Below are 21,561 nucleotides of genomic sequence, written 5' to 3' on the forward strand. Positions count from 1 at the left end.
TAAATAGATAGATTTTTGAAAAACAGAAGAGAAGAAAAATTAAATTATATTTTGTAACTTTTACTGAATATTGTATTATCCATAAAATGTGGATTTCGTAAATTTAAGCTTAGATGATAATTTCACTTCAATATAATAATTTTTGTTAAATTTTGTTGAAATTAAATATTGATATAAGATTATCAAACAATTCATATTTAGTATATTTTATAGAATATATATTACATCGTTTAAATGAGAGATAAAATAATTTTAGATTAATATAAAAGTATATGATATGAATAAAAATAATTTGAAATTTATAATGAGTTTTGAAAAAAAAATCAATTTCAAGATATTAAATAATATTAACTTATTACTTAATTAAGTTTTACCTAATTCATTATATTAAAAATTGTTTGGTTATATATTATATATATATATATATATATATATATATATATATATATTTGAGTAATGTGTTGCTTGATTTTATGGTTTGGGATAATATGAAAATTAGTTGTATATTCATTTTTATCTTTTCAAATTCACGGGTTAATCTGCTCCTAAACCAAGTTAGAGACGGATAAATAAAAATAAGGATCATATTATCTATTTGTCAACAAAGTCATACAGAATTATACCCAAAAAAACTTCCAACATTCAATAAACTAAAAATATTGTGGATACAAATTGATTCATGAATAAACTTTTGAAAGATATTGAGATTAAGGTAGATTAATCTTAGTGCACTTCCTAGATTTCTTCTTACTTTAGGATAAATCATTATCCTAATTCATTTTGTTGTTTATTTATATGATATTGAATATGACAATTATTTTTTACATTTTGATTTTTTTTATTGACAAACGTTAATAGTTAGAATTATGTTAATAGAAAATCTGAACTCACTTGTTTTATCCTACATTCCATTTTTATCACCAAACTAATATTATGACTACAACATGATGTTGAAGTTTTGATATGTTGGATTGAAGGAAAGATTAAGGTTCAAATAAGTTATTTATGGAAGGTTGTTAGTTTTAATTTACATTTCAAACCCATATTATATAAAAGGTTTTGCTAAATGCAACTATTAATTAAAATTTTAAGTAAAATTATAAAGTATTTGATTTATGAGAAACTTACATATATTTCGTCATGAATATATGTGTTAGAAAAAACAGATTATCAATTAAGAATGTTACAACCGCAAAGAATAATTATTATGTATAGACTGCAGGAAAATAATCACTATGTATAAATCTGTATAACACATATTCTTAATCTTTGATCCCAAATACACTCACACTCTCGAGAACAAAAATTTAATTACACTCACACTCTACAACACCCTACTAAACACCACCTCAAAGTGTCTTTGAGCGTAAAAGTCAAACACTACTCAGTGTCTTTGACTTGAGACTCAAATTGTCTTTGACTTAATATAAGGAACATCATAAACTTAGAGTTTATTATATAACCACTAACATACACTTCGTAGTTTATCTGATGTGAAACTTTTAAAAATATATTATTTTCATCGGCCAAACATATATGTTACTAAACAGGAATAATCATTTTCAGAATGCGACGTTAAGAAGATTCGTAATTTCCAGAAAACACAATCCCCACATGAAAACTTGTCTTGAACCAAACATTCTTTTATATTAAACCATTAAGTTATTACAGTAAATGTCGAAAGAAAACCAAAATGTTTTTGAACATAGTCATCATCACAAACAATAAAGATGACAATAGCTACATTATTTATCAACGCAAACATGATGAATAAAAACATACAAATAAATAAACTTCTGTACAAAGACCAAGAATCAGAAGTAAAGTAAAAAATAAAAAGTACTTTGCTATAAAATATGCATTGTGTCTTGAAGCCACTGTCAGAGTTTTACCATGTGTAATCGATTTCATGAATTGCATGATTTTGACTTTATCTATATCTATATTTATATTTATAACATATAGATATAGATAAGCCTGAACATTTTTCTTTTTGGTAAAATCAACTCTGAAGATAGAATACAGGGCCAATCTGTTAGAAATAGGAAAGAAACAGTAAAATAAATTCCTCAAAAGTCTGAAAAACAGTACACAGATATCAATAACACCAAAATTTTCTAACCGAACATTGACTAGACAATGATAAAAAAGATTGTGAATCAATTCACAGAACTAATGTCTGGATTGCATCTATTTTGAAGCCTAAATATCATACCTCAGTCAGGTTTCATGTTCATGACTCGTATTTTGCCATGAAGTAAATGGTGACACAAGCTTGAGACAGACTCTTATTGACTAATTACTGCTGCTGAACACATAGCTTAAACTTTAAGGTTATTGCCATGGCTGTCTTCTTGAACATCAATAAATGGAACCATCCCATGTAGAGAAAAGGAATTTTAGAAACCTTCTATGGCATGGTTGAGCTGATCACCACATACAACTAGAACAAAATACATGACTTCACATGCTTTCCTGAAAAGATTCAGAGCGTGAGAAAGCAGCAGGGTTTGTCCTTCGAATTTGATTATCATCAGCACTTGTCTTGGACTCAAATGATTTAAAAACACTTCCTTTTATAATGATTTTGTTCTGTTCAGATTTTGTTCCTAAAGTTGTCCATATAGAACTGTTTGCAGCCTCTTCTGGACAGTTAATTCTAACAGTCTTAGGCACCCAAAGGTTCTGTTTCATTGCAGCTTCCTTCTGTGTGCTTCCGTCTCTAGAATGTTTTCCCAAAGTTGGAGATCTATTACCAGAACTAGTACTGTTACTGACAGAAGATGAAGACAATGAGATACCACTAAATGCAGATCCAATCATTGAAGACTCTGCCTCTTGGCCACCTAAGTTTGAGATGAAACCTGAATAAGAATAAGGTGCTGCAGGTGACATTACTGTTGGTATTGAGAAGCCAGAAACTGGTATCATGGTTGGAGAACCTGTGTAACTAGTGTTACTGGACCTAAACTCCTTGACATTCCAACATGGATTCCATTGATAAGACCATGAAGGGACATGATGATAATGAAATGAATGCAAGGGAATTAAACCATCAAAGTGTTGTGCCTCCATTTCATTAGATCTCATAGAGGAGCTTGAAGGGTCCTCACCATCATCTTTGACAGTGGAAAGGTCCACATCAAATTTTCTTTGGCCATTGAGACTCAGCACAGTTTCTAAGGATTCACTAAGAGGATTTTCCTCCCTTTCTCTGATAGATCTTGAAGTTACAGAAAGTTCATTAGATGAGAGAATCATATCATCACTAGAAGCACTGGAATGTGTTTGCATCGTAGATGCACCATCAGGAGTCACAGGTTTCTGATAATACTGCAGAGGTGTGTGCTTATTCTTACGCTTACCAGCCCCAACAGGAACATTTCTAATGGCCCCTCCAGCTGTCCAATACCTTTGGCAATTTTTACAGAAATGTCTAGGTTGGTTAACATTGTAATTGTTGAAGTAGCAAAACTTTGTTTCCAAACTATTGCAGCGAGGACATTGCAGGACCTTGTCTGGCTTCTTGAAAACTTTTTCTTGATCAATATTTCTTTTACCATTTTTGTGCTCATTAGTCCTATGAACTACTTTGCCCACCAGTTTCTGTTTGCTAGAAACTTCTTCATTCAAAGGAACATCCACTTCATCATTAGTTGATTCTTCAAGTCCATTCTGCAATTAGGAACATTTTGTGTCAATTAGGAATGCATGAAACAGGCAACTTGCATTAAGAGTTAAGACCAAAGTTGCTGCTACTAACTCTGTTACAGAATGTAAGGGCTGGCACAAAATGTGCATTCCAATACAGAAAATAATACAACAAACTGCCACACATTAATAACATCTCAGTATTTATTTCATGGTTAAGCTCCTGCAATGCGATAAACAGTAGATGAAAAATGGGACATTGGTCTATGAAAATGCCAGCAACCTTCAACTTCTTAAACAACACAAGAATGAGAGTTTCCTTTGCTACAGTTGTTATAACACAACCTACAAAGTTGGCCTCATTTAAACAGTATCATGTTAATTACAGTCCAAATTAAAATTGAATCCAATACAAAATTCAAATCAAATTCCACCGATTACATTTACTGTAGCACCAGAAAACCACAACCTGATTTTCTTTAATTTACCTTGTTGCTCCCTTTAACGAAATTTCAGCCTCATTCACCACTTTTATATAAACATCAAATGTCTTATTCCATTAGGTGGAGTCAGATTCACAGATCCCACAGTATTAGTAGACTCTAAAAAAACCAAAGTCTCAGGAATATTATTCACCATCCATCCCTTTCAGAAATCTCCTTAAGTGTCTCTCTTGGTTTCACTCTACCCTTTTTCACATGGCTAAAAACAATGCAATCCATTAATCTCACTAAATAACTTCTTTTTTAAAAAGAAAGAAAGCAAAAATCTGTCTCACAATATTTTGGGGGGTAATGGGCATGCTCACCACATCCAAATATTCATTATACAAATCTAAGCTTGCATTATGCAGAATACATCTAGGTGCAAGAAAAAGAGTTTTCTACCACTTAAACAAACAAAAACAAGTCATGTACAGCTTTCGTATACCCATTTCAGTAAGGCAAATAAAGCTCCAGCCTTTTTGTGAGTTTAAAAATGCAAACTTTAGCATGAACCTTACTGAAAATTTTCACAAGAAAAGAGCAGCACGTGAGAAGAATCAGGAGATGGAAAATGAAAGAGTATAGAAGAAGGGTTGAATGGCATGACCATGACGATGATGGGTTGAGGCAGAGGCTGAATCTGAGTCAATGAGTGTAAATCTGAGAAGGGTGTGGTTGGCTTAATGGGAGAATGTGTAGTATGAATATCTGCTCCAAAAAGCTTTATTGCAGAATCTCTAACTTGGGACATGCCTCCCTCGTATGGAACCCATTCCCTTAGGACCCAAAAAGTGTCTTAAGATGGCGCAACAAGCCGACAATATAATCCACAACCATAGGAACCAATCCCTTTTACTTGCCAAAACAAGAAAATAAGAACTAAATGGATATTGGAATTTAACCCTTTTAAGATTCTAGCCTATGGTTATGCCTTTATGCCATAGGGTAGTTTTTAAAGACACATCCTAACCTGCCTAAAGAACAAAAAGTGATTTTTTCTTATTCATGCTCAAAAGACACATCCTAACATATTTTCATATAATTCTTTTAAGAAAAAAATTTTCTTTTTTATTTCTTGATTAGAGTTAGTGTGCCCTGTTTTCTTGTGATATAAACTTCATAATTTTCATATTTTATATCAAGTCTTTTAGTAAATAGCACATCATTCATTGAAGTTTGACTATTTTTATAAATTGCTTTTACACCTAAAGGCACTAATAACTATCATTCCTTCGCTGTTTTACATTGGCAGAGCTTTACAAGACGCATATAAACTTCTTTTTTCAATTATAATGTTTACTGAAAAAATTTCCTCAACAAAGGAACAACTTTGCGACTGCCTCAAAAAAATTAACTACTTTCACATGTTTTTCATAAATTTGAGAGCATGATTTACTTTTTATCGATTATGTGCGATTAACTCTATATTTAAATAACAAAAATTTATTTTTTAACTGTAAACCCCTTTTTACAGTTATAATTCATTGGGCATGGCCTTTTCGTAGGCCCAAGGCCAGCCCAACTGTAGGACCCCATACCTTTTCTGCTTCCTCATTCCTCATTTGCCTGGTTTTTCAGAAAGAGAGCTCCCTCCTGTCTCCCTCTACGAAACAAAGCTCTGCTAGGACACGCATCATCTCTCACCTCCAAGCTAGCATAACCCATCTTGTACTCCTGGTAAGTCGAACTCTAGAGCTTTAGTTTATTTCTTCCCCTTTTCTTCGCTGTTGAGCGCATTGGGTATATTAGGGTTCGATCTCCTAACCCCGTTTTGGTCTGGATCTTCATGTTTCAGCTCTACTCTAGTCCTTGTAGCTGCGATACCTCATAGTTGGGGTTAGTTGCTTTTGGTACTCCAAAACAGAGGTAAGGGGAGCTAGGTTTTTTGTCTCTTTTTGCTGCATGTGCTTGTTTCCACTACTGTTATGCATGAAATGACTAGAGGATGCGTGTATTTGTGTGAGATGGAGTTAAAATGATTGATGTGATTTGTTTCTGGGGTTGCATGCGTGGAACAGTGGGGGAGATCTGGTATTCTCGCCCAAGCGAGCTCGTCTCGCCTAGGCGAGAATATCAGAGGCTCGCCTAAGGTTCTGCCTCGAGCACTCGCCTAGGCGGCCAGTTCGTGTTTTGAGCAACGCCCTGTCTCGCTCAGGTGAGAAGGCCTCGCCTGAGCGAGAGTTCGTGAAATCCCCACTGTTGCATGTCTCGCCTGGGCGAGAGCCCGCTGTTTGAGTGAGGCCAGCCCCTCGCCTGAGCGAGTTCGTGAGTGCGTGCACTGTTTTATTTAATGTTTGGATGATTTGTTGTATGTATCGTCTGGATTATTCTTTCTAAATATGATGTACGTGAATATGCTTGAGTATTTGGGTTTTATGAACGAAATCGGTATGTTTGGTATGAGTGATGGCATGGAATTGTACATGATGATTGGGTGAAAGGAGAGTTGGATGTATGAGATGAATGTGCTGGTTGTGGTATGAGAGAAATGAAATTTGTATGTGATAGGCGTAATTCCATGAGTCTCGTGGGGAGACCTCATGGTGGTGTGTAGTGTATATACTAAGATATGGATTCAAGTAAGGATCGCATCCCGAAACTCTAAAGGGTCAGTGAGTCTCAGGTAGAGCAAACTGACCCAAGTGGTGAGAGTAGCGGGAGGCCTTAGTCTTTGGCAGGATAATGGCCTTAGATGCTTGAAGGTTAACCTTGTGCGTGGTAGGGTGAAACCTATTGGCAATGGCTCTGCAGAGGCCACCACAAGTGCAAGCGTCCGATGAATCCGATCTTAGTATACTTATCCGGATAATTGAGTCATAGTGTTCTGCCCGCCTGTGATAACATGATTCTATGTGCTCACTGTGTTGACATGCTTGAACTATTTAAGTACTAGTCTGCTATGCCATGTAAATTTTAAATTACTCTAGCTTACCCTTTCTTTATTGTGTATGTTTTGCCGTGATTCTTTTCCTTTTGCAATGATCACCTTACGGTGGGAGCAGATGGAAAGAGCTCAGGAGGTGGATCTGCTGGTGGTAGCGGTGCTGTGTAGTTTGGACCAGCCATTAATAGCCCTATTAGTAGTTTTTATAGCTTTAATGCCCCTCTTTTATGATTTCCTGCTCTGAAAGTGACCCCTTTTGCAAGACAGTTAACGTTTAGTCTTTGTTTTGTTTTTGGCATGGTGGTATGCCTAAATTCCTTTTAAGTATTCTTATGGATAACTCTAATAGTAAATTCGTACGTGTTCTGTTTCCTCTGATTGTTTCTTATTATCATAATTATGTGATGCTTGTTTAGTAAATTTAATCTATTTAAATGGGATGTCACATTAACAACTAAATTTTGACAACTTTTTCTTATAATTTAAAATTATATTTTTTGATTAAATTTTTTATTTTTTTTTATATTTTAACACTATTTATAAGATAAACACTTTAAATTATAAAAAAAATTATCAAAATTTAACTGTCTAAATATGTTGTCAATAAAAAAAATAAGTAAAACAAGAAAAAATAGTCTCTACATAAATTCATCAAAAGTTTCGCAGTCGTATAGCTTGTGATATTAAATCATAACTTAGTTATAATCGTACACGAAATGAAATTCAAGCTAATAAGACTTTTTCTTCAATAGTTTGTTGCCTAACCTTACACGTGACAATGGCACAAGCTTAAGCTTCAGGTCCAAGCACATCTTCATAGAGAAAATCATCAAAATGAGGAAACACATGAGAAAGAATGGCATTGGACCATCATGGGGAGTTGGCTCAAACCAAAACTAAAAAGTGTAGGCAATGGGAAGGTGTGAAATATACACATTTCTCAACATGTTTGTTCTCAAAGAATATTTACCAAAATCTTAGATATAAGTATGAAAGTAATATAAAAATTTGAGAGTTCTCGCGACAACCTATTAAGTCTCTTGGATAAATTTATCCACAACACTTAAATAAATTTGTTGACAATCTGGTAAAGGTCTCTTTTGGAGTACAAAGAGCTTATGTTGAAATTTTGTTGTAGATGTTATTATATGATATTTTTACTGGTTAAACTTTCTCTAATTATGAGACTTTATCATCCAAATTCAATTTCAAAAAGTCATCAAGAAAAGTAAATGTTTCTTCATTCAACTCTCCCTATATTACAAGAAGAGAACGTCTCGTGTGATCGGGAAACTCTCCAAATTTTTTTTATTCTACTTATACATTCTTATTCTTTTTCGGTGTTTAAAAAATATGATAAGTTGACTGTTATCAGGTAGAATAACCTTTCTTAATTATTTTAAAAATGTATACGGTGTCTTTACGTAACATTTCAATTTTAGCAGCTTAAAACTAATAAAATAAGATATTCCACCTTAGTATTCAAAACAATTAAAAAAATTTATAAAGTATATTAATACAGTCTTACAAATTATCAGACTATATAAATATATCAATTATACATACCAAACCTTTCTAACCATAAACACAAGCTAACCACTTACAACAACTTCTCATTGAGACCTCCTTCAGACCTAAAAGATGGCTCCTCAACCTCCAGAGGTGCCTCTGAAACAACATCCACCACTGCTCCCACCGAATAGGTGATCATCGCAAAAGAAAAACATACAACACAAGACAAAAAACACAGAAAAAGGGTAAGCTAATGACTTTTAAAGAATTTTCGTAAATCATATAATATTGATATATCTAACAACTACAGACAAGCAGATATTCACATACATAAATTTATAAACTACGACTCAACTAATCTGGATACATGCATTGAGGTCGGATCCAGTCAGTTATGCACTTGTAGTGGCATCTCATGCTCTGCAGAGCGACAGATTAAGAGTCAAAACTCTACCACATAGAAGGTCAGTCCGTTAACACCTATGGTCAAGGAAAAACCCCTAGGCTAGGACCTCATGCTCCTCTCACCACATACCTCATTCATCTCTACTTGAGAATTTGAATAGTTATTAGAGCGTCAGGATAACTGCCAAGACAATCCCTACCTCAATGCATACACTACCACAATCACTGTTAATCCTCCTTAGGTTAACATTAATCAATCTCAACTCAGTCTCATATAAACAATCTCATATCATATACTCATCATTCATACAAATTACAAAGCTTCTATGATAACTAAAGTACCACCCAATTTAACTCAAAGATACAAGTTTCAAGTTCTGACTCACTCGCCCAGCTAGTAGCACTCGTCCAGCCAATGGCCCATGCTTGCCCAGCTAGTACCACTCGCCCAGTCACTGGTCCAGGTCTGGAAGTTCCTGACTTGAAAATTAGCCCAGCGAGTAGCACTAGCCCAGCCACTGGCCCATGCTAGTCCAACGAGTATGCGAATCTGCATAATTCTACATATCAGAGTTCTGCATAATTCTGCAGATCAACTTATTCGTCCAGCAAATAGGCTCGTCCAGCGGAAAACCCTAAACAGAATACAAAAAAAATAAAAAAGACATCGAAAAACTTAACTTACACGAACGGAGAAACCAATCGGTCCAAATAGAAGAGCTCACGAGAGGATCAATCCTACGATCTCGGTTCTTCAATCAGACGATCGAAAAAACAGAACTTTTAGAGAGAAGTCAGAGAACTCTAGAAAAGTGATTTCTAGAGAGATGATGTGTTTTAAAATAATGAAACTCGTTTATATCAATTCTATTTATATTAAAACCTTTTTAATATTAAAATAATCGAGTCTCACTATTTTTAAATCACTATCACTTCTAAAATACCATTCTCTAGGATCTTCCACTCTCTATAAAAAAGCTGTTGAAAAAATATAAAATAAAGAGTTTGTGAAATTTTATGAAACTTTTTGAGTTATTAGTATAATTCATTGAGAATTAATTTGAACATACAATTATTTGTAATAATTTAAGGTGAGTTTTATTTAAAAAAACACTACAGCTGCATCATAAATAATGATATTACGTTAAATTGTAATTATTTTAATTTCTTATAAGTGATTTTTAATTTTAGACATGTGAATAAAAAAACCGTAATTTGGATTAATTATCAATTTTTATATGTTTCTTTTATCAGATTGAGTTCTATATCTAACAATTTTATCTGGTATCATAAAAGACAATTTAATTTATTAGGCAAAAATCGTAAGGATTTAAAAAATAGTTGGAGAGTTTAAAGGTAATATTTGATTATTTTATTAAAATAAGTAAAATTATAAATAGAACTTTTATTAATCAAATTTTATTTTACAAAAATCATTATTATTCTAAAATATGTTCTAAATTTTTTTTACCTTCTTTTTAAGTTTTATGACTTAATCATTCATTTGTTCAACAATCATGAATTACAGGTAGAACCATGACTAATGTGAGGCCCAATTATTTGTTTTTGTTTCAGCCCTAATGTCAGTGGGCCGCCCTTGTAGTTGGGCCTAAGGCCGGCCCAACATAAATGCCCTTAGGTCTGCCCTAAACCTAGGGTACCCTACATTTCAGAGACACTTTGCCCTTGCCTTGAACCCAGCAGCCGCCACCCCTTTGCTAGGGTTTCGTTTCTTCCTCTCGAACCAGTCCATCACAAGAGCTCGACTTGTGATTTCTGCTCCACGTAAGTAACTCTAACCTACTGTACTTACCTTATGAGGTTTACATTCGTTTTCCACCGATTAAAGTACGAAAATAATCGTGTCCTCCGCTGTTTTCGCCAGTTTTGCAAGTACGCCTTTCAATTTGTTGTGCTCCGAGGTCCCGCGTCGAGGTTCTGTTAACCTTTTCCAGGTACGGAAAGCTAGGGTTCTAGTTTCGAGTCTTTTTAGAACTGTTTCTGCATTGGTTGTTGATTTCATGGTTGGATCTGTTGTTGTGATGTGTGAAAACAGCTTGCATGTGTTGTTTGGCCGGAAAACATGGCGGTACAGCGAAGAACAGTGGCGAGACCTGTTAATCTCGCCCAAGCGAGTCCATCTCGCCTAGGCGAGATGAAACAGGGAGCTCGCCTAAGGTTTTTGCGCGAAAAGTCGCCCGGGCGGCTCGCTCAATTTTTGAGCGAGCAGGCAACTCGCCCAAGCGAGAGGGATCTCGCTTAAGCGAGATCCCGTGTTGCCCATGCCCTAGTTTTTGGCGCTCTCGCCTAGGCGAGGGGGAGGCTCGCCTGAGCGAGCACGTCTCGCCTGAGCGAGACCCCTCAGCCTGAGCGAGGTGCTGGGCGAGACTGTGCTATGTATTGGATGTTTGATGTTTCCCGAGTGATCTATTTTGGTTGAGTATGATTGTATGATGGGTGATATGTATATAATGGAGCATGAGGTATGTTTGGCATGATGCATGAGTTGAGTATGACGGGTCGAGTATGATATTGGCATGTGAAATGAATGAATGGGTTGGAACCAAAGGAACACGTGATTAATATGAGATGAGACCCCAGACTCATTGGGGTGGTGATGATCAGAGGTATGGATTTGGGATGTGATTGATATGAGGATTAAACTTCAAGGGTTGATAAGGAATTGATAATATTATTTAATATTCTTTTATTGCTGATTTTACGAATGTTGGTCCGTGTCAGCGTGTAATTTCCTTGGGGTCTCTAGGTGAGACCTCCTGGGTTGCGCTTCAGTGGTCGGGACGTAATTCCATGGCCCCTGTTAGTGGGTGTTCATGGTGGTGCCCCATCTGTATAACTAGGTAAGGATTCAAGGTAAGGTTGCATCCTGACGCTCCGAGGAGTCAGTTAGTCTCACTTAGAGCGGACTGACTCTTGTGGTGGGAGTAGCAGGAGGCCTGAAACTCACTAAGGGCTAACCTTGTGGTGGGAGAGATTTGATTCATTATAACACTGGTATTACAAAGCTCAGGGATCGAGCAGCTCAGGTTCGAGCAGAGGTACCCACACAAGTGCAAGCATCCGCTGAATCCGACCAAGTTATACGTATCCGGATGAGTCGAGTCGAGTCGTAGTGTATTGAATGAAGAGTCATAACATGTTTGGTTGCTATGTGGATGAGATGATGGAAATATGCTTGATTGCATGATATATGTTGTTGGCTCTAGCTTACCCATTTTGTTGTATGCTTGTGTTGTATGTGGCCGTTTTTCCTTGCGATGATCATCAACTTGGTTGATGGGAGCAGTTGGGCGAGGTTCTCAGGGTCAACAAGCGAATGGTGATTCCGCTGCTTAGCCATCCGGGCTGGAGTCTTCCTTGTGTTTATTTAGGGCCAAGGCCCATGTATTTCTTTCCGTATTTCTACGCTACATTCTACGTTGTATTCGTATTCAGCTATCCTGTTTTTGTTGGCATCGTGGTGTGCCTAGTTTAGTAGGGGTTGTGTTAGGGACCCCAAGACTACTCTGCAGTACTATTATCGTGTGACGTTTCCTTTAATTTCGTTCAATAATTAAATGGGACGTTACAACTAAGAACTTTAATTGTTTATCTTATCAAAGTTGAAAATAGGATAGCTCACTTTTTCTCTATTTTAGAGTCATTTTAGTGTTTTATGGTGTACGTAGCTTTATGTTCTATCATATGTCTCAAAATAGTGAGTAACTATTTATTTATGATCGTAATGATAGTTTCGTTTGTATAGTTAGAGCATCTGGGAAGAGTAGAGCTTTAGGAGTCCATTTTTAATCCAAGGTTGTCTGCTATAGGTAGGAGAAGCTGGTAGCATTTTATACAATTTATGCTTTATCTATTTATTGACCAATTTAAACATTAAATTATTTGATAATCAAATTTTGATAATTAATGTCAGTGACTAATTTAAAATCTAATTTATAAATTAATTATAAATTTTTATTTATAATAAAAATTATTTTAAATATCAATAATTTTAAATTTATAAATTGATATGTAAATTAGTTATAATAACTAATTATTTTTTATTTTGATTTCTAAAATTAGTTAATATTTAAGATTTTTAATGAACCTCGTTATTAATTAATTATTTCTTTTATATTCAAGTTTAAAAAAAGTTGAAAGAAATACTTATTTTAAAATATTTTCAATAAAAAAGTTTTTATTCTAAAGTAAATTAACTTTTATTTTGATTTGAAAATCAAAATCAACTAAAAGTTTTCACACAAAATAACTCAAACATGATTCAAGCGAATTCCTTCTTGTAGCAGACACTATTTAACATAATAAAATAGATAAATTTATATGATTTACTACACAGTAATCTTATATTATTAGTGCACTGGTTCTTTTAATCTTTTCTATTTAAAAAATAATGAACATCTTCCATATGGTTTTAGTAAAACAAAATCAATCACGCTTTATTTTTAATAAAGAACGTTTATTTTCTGTATATTTTAATATAGGACAGTACACCTCTTTTGTTTTATTTAAAAATAATATATTCACTAAAATTTAAATGGAAATTTATGAGAATTAAAAATTTAAATTTAAATTTATAAATAGTAACATTTTTTATTAATAAAAAGTCAAATTATTTAATTATTTGGAAATTATTTCGTTGTTGAGATCTTTTTAAATGAACTTTAGACATTGTTGTGGCTATAATTCCTGTAACAAAAAAAAATCGTGTTCAACACTCATCAAGTGCAAAACCTTCTTTGACCAACAATAATTATGCTATGACAAGTGAGATTGTTTCATAACCTAGTAACCAGAAAACGAGTTCCAGTAAAAAAAGTGATATTACTCTCTAATTTTTAAAATAAATATTTACCCTCCTTATATTATTAATAGAATAACAATCATACTTTATATTATATTATATTATATTATAAATATATATATATATATATATATATATATATATATATATATATATTAAAATAATATAATAATAAGTTAATAAATTTAATTTTTATAGTTATTTTTTTATTCTTATATTAAAATATTTTTTGAGATAATCTATAGTTTAGTGACATTATAATTGAACCCATGCTTTCAATATAAAATAACTAAATCATTAAATTGCTATTAAAAAATTTTGTAATTTTAAAAATAGAAAAAAATAAAATTCATTTTATTAAAAGAACCTTATGAATTTTTCACTCTCACCTACAACCCATTCTATTAAATTTTATATCCAATAATTTAATTTATATTTTAATTAAATAATTTAGTATAATATATTATTATCATTATTTAGAGTTGTTATATGAATGTAAAACAAGTATGATATCAATACATCTTTTTCTCTTATTATACAGTGGTGTCAATACATCTTTCCTCTTATTAATTACAATACAAGCGGAGTAAAAGAGTCATTTATTCAAAAAGTATAAATATTATTTTATTAAAAATATAAAACAGATAAATATGTATGTTAAAAATATATGGGTGTGATAAATATTAATTAGAAATGAATGAAAGTTTGATCCAATTCCCCACTTTCTAACAATTGGTTATCCAGTTATTATATCTGGACAATGAAGATTGTTTAACTCATAAGAAAACTGGAAAAAGTCTGTTTCAAAAGGTCATTTAAATAACTGATAAGGTCCCCACAAAAAGTAGAAAAAAGACAATGCTTCTTTATGTCTCTATAAGAGAACTCTTTGCCCCATTTATTGGTATAACCATAGATTTGGACCTACTTGTGACTTTGGTTGTGTTTCTTGTTTTTTTCTTTTTTATCTTCTAGGTGGAGGACCAAATGTCAAACTAGTCCTTCTCAACACACATAAAAACAAGATAAGTGTCATAATATCTGTATAATAATTTAAGAGAACATGAAGCCTTGCATAAAAACAAAATTGAACCAAGCAAAAGCTTAAGGGGGAAAACAAACATCATGAAGCAGGAAATGAATAAAACTCTTGATGTATAAATTCAAACTGTAACATTTAATTAACCTTTGTACTTTATCTGCTATAATATTTTTAATTTACAACAAGCTAATATATCAACACAAAGGAATAGCAACAAAAACTCCATCCTTCGGATAGAAACAAGAAATCTGGCAACCAACTGAAACACTGTGACTTAGCCTAAAGAATATGTAACTTTACAAAAGAAAAGATATTATGTAAAGGGAACAAGCTACCATGTGCTATCTTACTGAAACATCTGAAACAGGAAGCATTTCTATTTGTCTTCCTCCATTGTCTCTTGGATTCCCAAACTTCTCAGTTTCTCTTGAAATCTGAATATCACTGGGAAAATAATACTGGTAAACATATTTTACAACTAATCTCGGAAGTAATGCGGCTATTATAATTCCAACCAAACATAACCAGAACAATGCAGTGCCTCCAACATCAAAGATAGCCCTGCACAAGTTTTTCAACACACCTAAATATCAGATTCTATATGTAGACACTCATTAAATAAGAAGACAGACCCACAAAATTTTGAGGTTTCTAATAAGTTCAATTAATGACAATCTGTGTTGCCTCTTAAAACAAACTCCCTTAATTATGAAATAATAGTCTTTCTGTTTAAGTTCCAAAATAGTTGTCATTTTAGTTTTTTAAGCTATTTTCCACAATACCCTTACATATAGATATAGCCAGAAATATAACCCACCCCAATTCCCAAACAGTACTTAAATATGTTCTTACCAAGGTAAAAGTGAAATTACGTTAAGGTACAACCTGTGGATTAAGTTACCTGTGACTTAAAAGTTAAAAAAAAAACTACTACTTGTCTAGAGTCAAACATGTTTTTGTTTCCATTTTTCATTCCACTCTGCAGTCATACAATAGTTTGGTTCTAAGATGGACTATAAGTCATGAAAAATGGAGATACAGTACAGAAACACCGAAGAAAAGCAAGTGACACCACAAATGAAAACAAAAAAAAAAACTAATAATGTATACAAAAGAATAAACACATTTTATTGAACATCTGACATTAGTAAATCTGTCTATCCTTTCCATGCATGTTGTGAAAATATGATGCTTCTTCAAAGGTTTATTTGTATAAAAATTCAAAGGGAGAGAGATCAGGAAAAGATAGCACATACCAGAAACCAGGAAAGGCTGGTATAGCGTCAATAACCATGACACTTATGAAAGTTGCAACAATAGAGCCCCAAATGGCTGCATGAATAATCCAATTCCACCTGATGACATCCATGGCCAGATGCAGATTAACCAAAATAACTACTGCGAGAGTCCAAAGATCACCTATGCTTGCTACATCTACAGTGGTTCCCCAATATGCGACAAGGGGAGCAAAGAAGACAGCAATGCTTTGCCACAAAGTATCGACCATTGTCAACCAAAACAGCTTTTTGTTGTAGGCCTCATTTCTCAGCCCGGCGCCATAAAGCTGAGGATTCTTTAGGAGAGTCCCTTTACCAAGATCCTTGTCGAGAACACCAACAACAATAGTTGGCAATGCAGTGTAGATTATTGAGTACAGCATGCTGCTCCATTCATTTATAGCAGTTGTCAATGTGAAGGCAGTAAAGAGCACATACCTGGAAAACGGACACAGCAAAATTAAGATGCCAAAATACTAAGAAATCATTTTATAGAGAGAAAAAAAATGGAAGTGACTGGTGGCATACACAAATATAAAGTTATTTGATGAAATCAAGTAATTAATTATATTCATTTTCTGTATTTTAACTTACCAAAATAGGACAAGAACAAAGATAGCGTTTCTGTAAAAGTTGTATATTATCATGTAACCCAGTCGCTGGTAATTCCAATGTCCATGTACCAACAAGAGAGGAACTAAAAACCTAAACTGCCCCATTGCAAAATCTGAAGCCATTACAGCTTGCCGACCTTCCTGTCCACTGATTCCAACTCCAATATCAGCCATTTGGATCATCGATACATCATTAGCACCTACAACAAATTCACATCATTTTACACAAACATGAAAAACACCCCAAGCAAAATTAATCTCCATTTCCAAAGTGTGTCTTTTCTTTTTCTTGGTTATCCTATTTAATTTTCTTTCTTTTGAAGGGAAATGACAATTTGAAACAAGTATATGGTAGATTTCATACCATCTCCAATGGCTAGCGTCATGTCATCTGTCCTCTTTTTCACAAGGGCAACAATCCCAGCTTTCTGTAGAGGAGCCACTCGACAACAGAGAACAACAGAACATCTAATTGCAAGTTGAAAGAACTGGAGTCAAGAGCATTGAGCTAAGTCAGCACCTATAAGCAAGGAATACATTCTAAACACATTACAAACTTAATGGCACTTACCTCTTCTTCAAGCTCACTGTCAAGAATATAAACAAGGCTGGTACCATCAATAATCAAGGCTAGAGTTAAAACAGATCCTGCACTTCCTCCTGAATTGTGAGTAACCCCAGGCACAGTCATGTGTTGTCTAGACATGACAAGGGCATCTTGTAAACGTCTTCTACATGACTCCTTACTGTTGCTATTAATTATAATTTGAATCATGTTGCTCGTTAGAAGCTTAGAGGAGTATCCAATAGATATGGCAGTTTCCTGTTTGTCCCCAGTCAAAACCCATACTTTAATACCTGCAGTTCTTAGAGACTCAATAGATTCCGGCACACCTTGCTGCAGTTTATCTTCAATGGCAGTTGCACCCAATATGCAGAGATTCTTCTCTATATTGATAGCAACCCTGCGAAGCAAAGCTGCCCTACCCATCAAAGCAGTACTTGCAACCTCAAAGGCAGTGTGCCATTGCTCAAATTCTGAAGCATCTAAGTCCCGCATCCCAATAACAAGTGTCCTCAAACCCACAGAGGAATAAGAACGAAGATGGTTTTCAGTTGCTTCTAGGATGTCTGTGTTCAATGATTTGTCAATCAATCTAAGCATGGATGTATCTGCCCCTTTAACAAAAAGTTTCACAGAATTGTCACTGTACCCCAGTATAACTGACATCCTTTTTCGATCACTATCAAATTCATGCAAACCTAAGACATTGAACCTGCATGACCAATAATAGAAATATTCACTAAAAGTAGATAGCTATGGAACCTAATTAAGGAAAACATCGTACACTAAATCACTACATATCCAGGGAGGAAGGAACACTAAGAAGACATGAAAGAAGACAACTATATAGATGATGACATAGTGACATACATAAGAGACTCCAATAATAGAAATGTTTCCAAATTATTTCAGATTGTCAATGTAAAACATGTTTGCCTGCAGAAGAGAAAGAATCAGATAGTAATTATTATAAAAGAAAAAGCAATTAAATCTACCTTTTCCTTTCCCCACGAATATCAAGGACTATGTGACCTGAGGTTCGTTCAATTAGCATAAAACCATACGCAGCGGCAGCATAAGTCAATGCCTGCTCATCTGGTGATTCCCCTTGGTAATCTACCAGCTTGACCATAGGATCAGATGTGTCAACAACAAGAGGCACAATGGTATTGCAGGCTGCCAATGCTAGAAAGAAATCATAAATCTGTTTCCCCTCTTCATTTGTAAATCCACTCTTTGATAATTGCAAAAGCTCTTGATTAACTTTCACCATCATCTTTGGCTTAAAGACGGTCCCATCCGCTGGAGTAAAAATGACATAAAATATCCTTTAAATTATTTAAAGAAAAATAAATGCACTAATGTATTATTGTACTTGAACAGACAAACATTTGAAGATGGAAATGCACCTTGAACAGAGAATTCAACTTGCTCATTCTCAAGACTGGCGGCCGTTGAACTGTAATCAAACCCCAAGATGCTTGCGCATTGAAACTCCATCTTGTTCTCAGTCAGTGTGCCAGTTTTATCAGAAAAGACATATTTTATTTGGCCTAAATCTTCGTTAATATTCAAAGCTCTGCACTGAAATCCTGACTCTGTTGCCTTATCATACATTTTTGAATCTCCGATCATGAAGTAGGCCTGACCAACACGGACAAGCTCCATCGAAATGTACAATGAAATGGGGATCATAACCTGGTACACTATGACTGACATGAGGAAAGTGAAAACAATTTCCAATCCCCATCCATAATATTTATAGTTGTCCTCTCCCCCCTTTGAAAAATCCAGCTTCCTATAATAGGGTGAGAGATTCAACTCATCCTTGTGGCGGTTTAACCAAACACCAGCACAAACTGAGGTCACCGTACACAAAGCTATAAGAAAGAAAGAAAGCATAATGATCTCAGAGTTCATGCGAGTCTCAAGAAGACTCCTTTTAGATGGAGCTCCTGAGCTGTTGAGCATGGCTTTGGTCTCAGGGCCGCAATACACGGCAACTCCCAGTGCCCATTTGGTATTCTTGAGCTCACAGCCTCTAAGGACAATGTTAGAGGATCCAAGAGACAACCTCTTTCCATCAACTTCTATATTACCCTGAAACCCATATATATTCCTATTGGGTTTCTCACACTTAATCAACAGATTTAACTTCTCCTTTTCTGGTAACTTAGATTGAGTCTCTTGCTTTGCATACCTAGTCTTCAAATTAGACTCTCCATCCAGATTAAGAGTCTGCACATAAGCAACCCCAGTGGGGTCACTAGTCGAGAGCAGCACAACATCACAAGGAAGGGTTTCATTTGCTCTGATTTTAATAACTTCCCCAACCCTAATATGCTTCCACTTCTTCTTCACAAACTGATCTTTAACCAAAACCAATCCAAACCTGTTGTTCTCAATTTTGTCTGACTTGTGCCTCCTCCAGTCCTCAAATGCATCCTTCACAGCAGTAACCAGAAGCACAATGGCCAATGGCATAATGGAAACACCCCTCCCAAAAACAGCTAATTGAGGGAGCTGATTAAGAACGGCAATTGCAAGGAAGTAAATATAAGCCACTCTATGAAACTGTTCAAACAAATTCCTTGGAAGAAAGGTGAGGATGGAGTACTTTCCGGTAAGAATCGAATTCCCTGCAAATTCAAGCTTTTCATTTGTCTTCTCAGGATCATCAACATAAACCACCCTTGCATCCTCATCACTTATTTCCTTCTGAGACATACTGAGAGACTCGGAATCAGCACCCTTTGACCCATATCTCGATGGCTTGGATCCCGAGTGGCCAAAACTCACTTCCCTGGTGGAGTTGTTAACACCAGAACTCCTGGACTGAATGGACACGGTACTTCTATGTGATGATGAATTGTACATTAAAGAGTCAAAATTGGAAGAACTCTCTAATGGGGTTCCCGGTTCCATCACAGTGCTTCTTGAAAGATAACACTTTCAACTCATTTAGATCTTGGGAAATTCCAAACTTCCAGAAACTCTAGTGTAAAGGGTTGGTATTGAAAAAGGGATCAGAAGGTGACAAACCTCAAAAACCCATGATCCAAAAACCACCGAGAAGAAGAAAACATGAGACCCAACAACACAATTCCCAAGACCTCGTGTAGTTGTTGACTCACGCATAAGAGATTAGTCCTTAGTCCTTACAACGTGACGAAAACACGGTTGAAATCTCCTGATCACATTTTACGTATGTCTGAGATTTCCCAGAACAGAATTGTCAGAGAACAAGAACCCCAAGAACCCCAACGAAAAAGGACCGCACGAGTTTGGAACAGAATATAAAGCGTTGTGAAAAAAAGGTGCCCAGAAAGATGGGAATGACGAGAAGTGTCTAGAGATGGTGGGAAATGTGAAGAGATAAGTGAAGGTGGTGGCAATTGATAGGTGAGTGGCGGTGTTTTTTTTGAGTTGGGTGGAAAAGGGTGTCAGGAGAAAAGGGTAACGTGGCGAAGGTGCAATTTTTGTGACGGTGGTTGTGGCTACAGAGGAAGAAGCGTGTTGGTGAGAGAAAGGGTGCGATATGGCAAAAGGTCAAAGGCATTGTAGAGAGAGAAAGGACGGCAAATTCAAGGAACAAAGAATGAACATGTCAGCCATGGTTGCCTCCAACACCTGCCTAATTAAATGTATTACGAACAATTTAACTTAGTACAAAACATTCAATCTTTTTTACTTCATCTTACAAATCTCTCATATAAATATCATGCTTTTTTTAGAGTTTAATATATATAGAAAATATAACCAATCCCATAATTCTAATTTTGATCATGTTACTTTAAATATAAAATTAAATATTCTATATAATGTTATTATATTACTTTATAATCTAATAAACAGGGAAAATTTGCGAAAAAAATAACTATTAATTTCCTTTATTCAACATAATTATTTACTTTTTCAAGTATATCAATATGGATGTAATTTTGTTTTTTTAATTCATATTTGTTTTGGTATTTAGAAAATCCGTGGAATTATGACTCATCCGTCTCAAATCAATGGTATTAAATTGTAGTTTTTTTTTCCGAGTCTGTCACAATATGCGAATGTGTCTTTTTCATGGTAAAATTTCATATTTAGTTACAGTTTTCAACCGTGACGAATCCAAATTCACTTACTTTTAAAACTTGTAGGATTAACTTTATACATTTAAAAAGTATAAAAATTAAAATCATGTTTGACTAAAATAATACAAATTTTTGGTTACCTTGAAGAACATAACATTTTGTGTTTTGTGTAAGGAGAGAAAATTCTTTTCCTTTTTTAACCAAGAAAGGTGAAGAATATAA

General features: G+C 34.6%; 2 protein-coding genes and 1 long non-coding RNA gene across 3 annotated transcripts; 1 reads left to right on the forward strand and 2 right to left on the reverse strand.

The window, feature by feature from the left end:
• Window positions 1–2,037: 2,037 nt before the first annotated feature.
• LOC114177215 (cyclic dof factor 1-like) lies at window positions 2,038–5,040 on the reverse strand. The gene is made up of 2 exons (XM_028062481.1): window positions 4,744–5,040; window positions 2,038–3,675 (listed from the first exon to the last, which is right to left on the reverse strand). Exons 1-2 carry the CDS (start codon window positions 4,885–4,887, stop codon window positions 2,464–2,466), a joined length of 1,356 nt encoding a protein of 451 aa, XP_027918282.1. The 5' UTR covers window positions 4,888–5,040; the 3' UTR covers window positions 2,038–2,463.
• A 671-nt stretch (window positions 5,041–5,711) lies between these two features.
• On the forward strand, window positions 5,712–7,349 carry LOC114176379. Its single transcript, XR_003602995.1, has 3 exons — window positions 5,712–5,813; window positions 5,932–6,002; window positions 7,139–7,349. It is a non-coding gene; the product is annotated as an uncharacterized LOC114176379 (long non-coding RNA).
• Window positions 7,350–14,897: 7,548 nt separating this feature from the next.
• Window positions 14,898–20,890, reverse strand: LOC114176888 (phospholipid-transporting ATPase 1-like). Its single transcript, XM_028062077.1, has 7 exons — window positions 18,667–20,890; window positions 18,253–18,559; window positions 17,264–17,969; window positions 17,057–17,180; window positions 16,673–16,892; window positions 16,058–16,516; window positions 14,898–15,362 (listed from the first exon to the last, which is right to left on the reverse strand). The coding sequence occupies exons 1-7, from the start codon at window positions 20,180–20,182 to the stop codon at window positions 15,143–15,145; spliced, it is 3,552 nt and encodes a 1,183-aa protein (XP_027917878.1). The 5' UTR covers window positions 20,183–20,890; the 3' UTR covers window positions 14,898–15,142.
• Window positions 20,891–21,561: the final 671 nt, after the last annotated feature.

Source organism: Vigna unguiculata, chromosome 3 (genome assembly GCF_004118075.2).
Source record: "Vigna unguiculata cultivar IT97K-499-35 chromosome 3, ASM411807v1, whole genome shotgun sequence".
Taxonomy (NCBI): Eukaryota; Viridiplantae; Streptophyta; class Magnoliopsida; order Fabales; family Fabaceae; genus Vigna; species Vigna unguiculata.

What these genes read in the sequence shown, in the direction of transcription:
- LOC114177215 (XM_028062481.1), bottom strand. Translation starts at nt 4,887, where the DNA reads ATGTCCCAAGTTAGAGATTCTGCAATAAAGCTTTTTGGAGCAGATATT. An exon ending in CTCAACCCATCATCGTCATG is followed by an intron (nt 3,676 to 4,743) that starts GTCATGCCATTC and finishes TCCTAATTGCAG; the next exon opens with AATGGACTTGAAGAATCAAC.
- LOC114176888 (XM_028062077.1), bottom strand. Translation starts at nt 20,182, where the DNA reads ATGGAACCGGGAACCCCATTAGAGAGTTCTTCCAATTTTGACTCTTTA. An exon ending in TTTGTTCTTGTCCTATTTTG is followed by an intron (nt 16,517 to 16,672) that starts GTAAGTTAAAAT and finishes TCCGTTTTCCAG; the next exon opens with GTATGTGCTCTTTACTGCCT. An exon ending in CCAGCCTTTCCTGGTTTCTG is followed by an intron (nt 15,363 to 16,057) that starts GTATGTGCTATC and finishes AAACTTGTGCAG; the next exon opens with GGCTATCTTTGATGTTGGAG.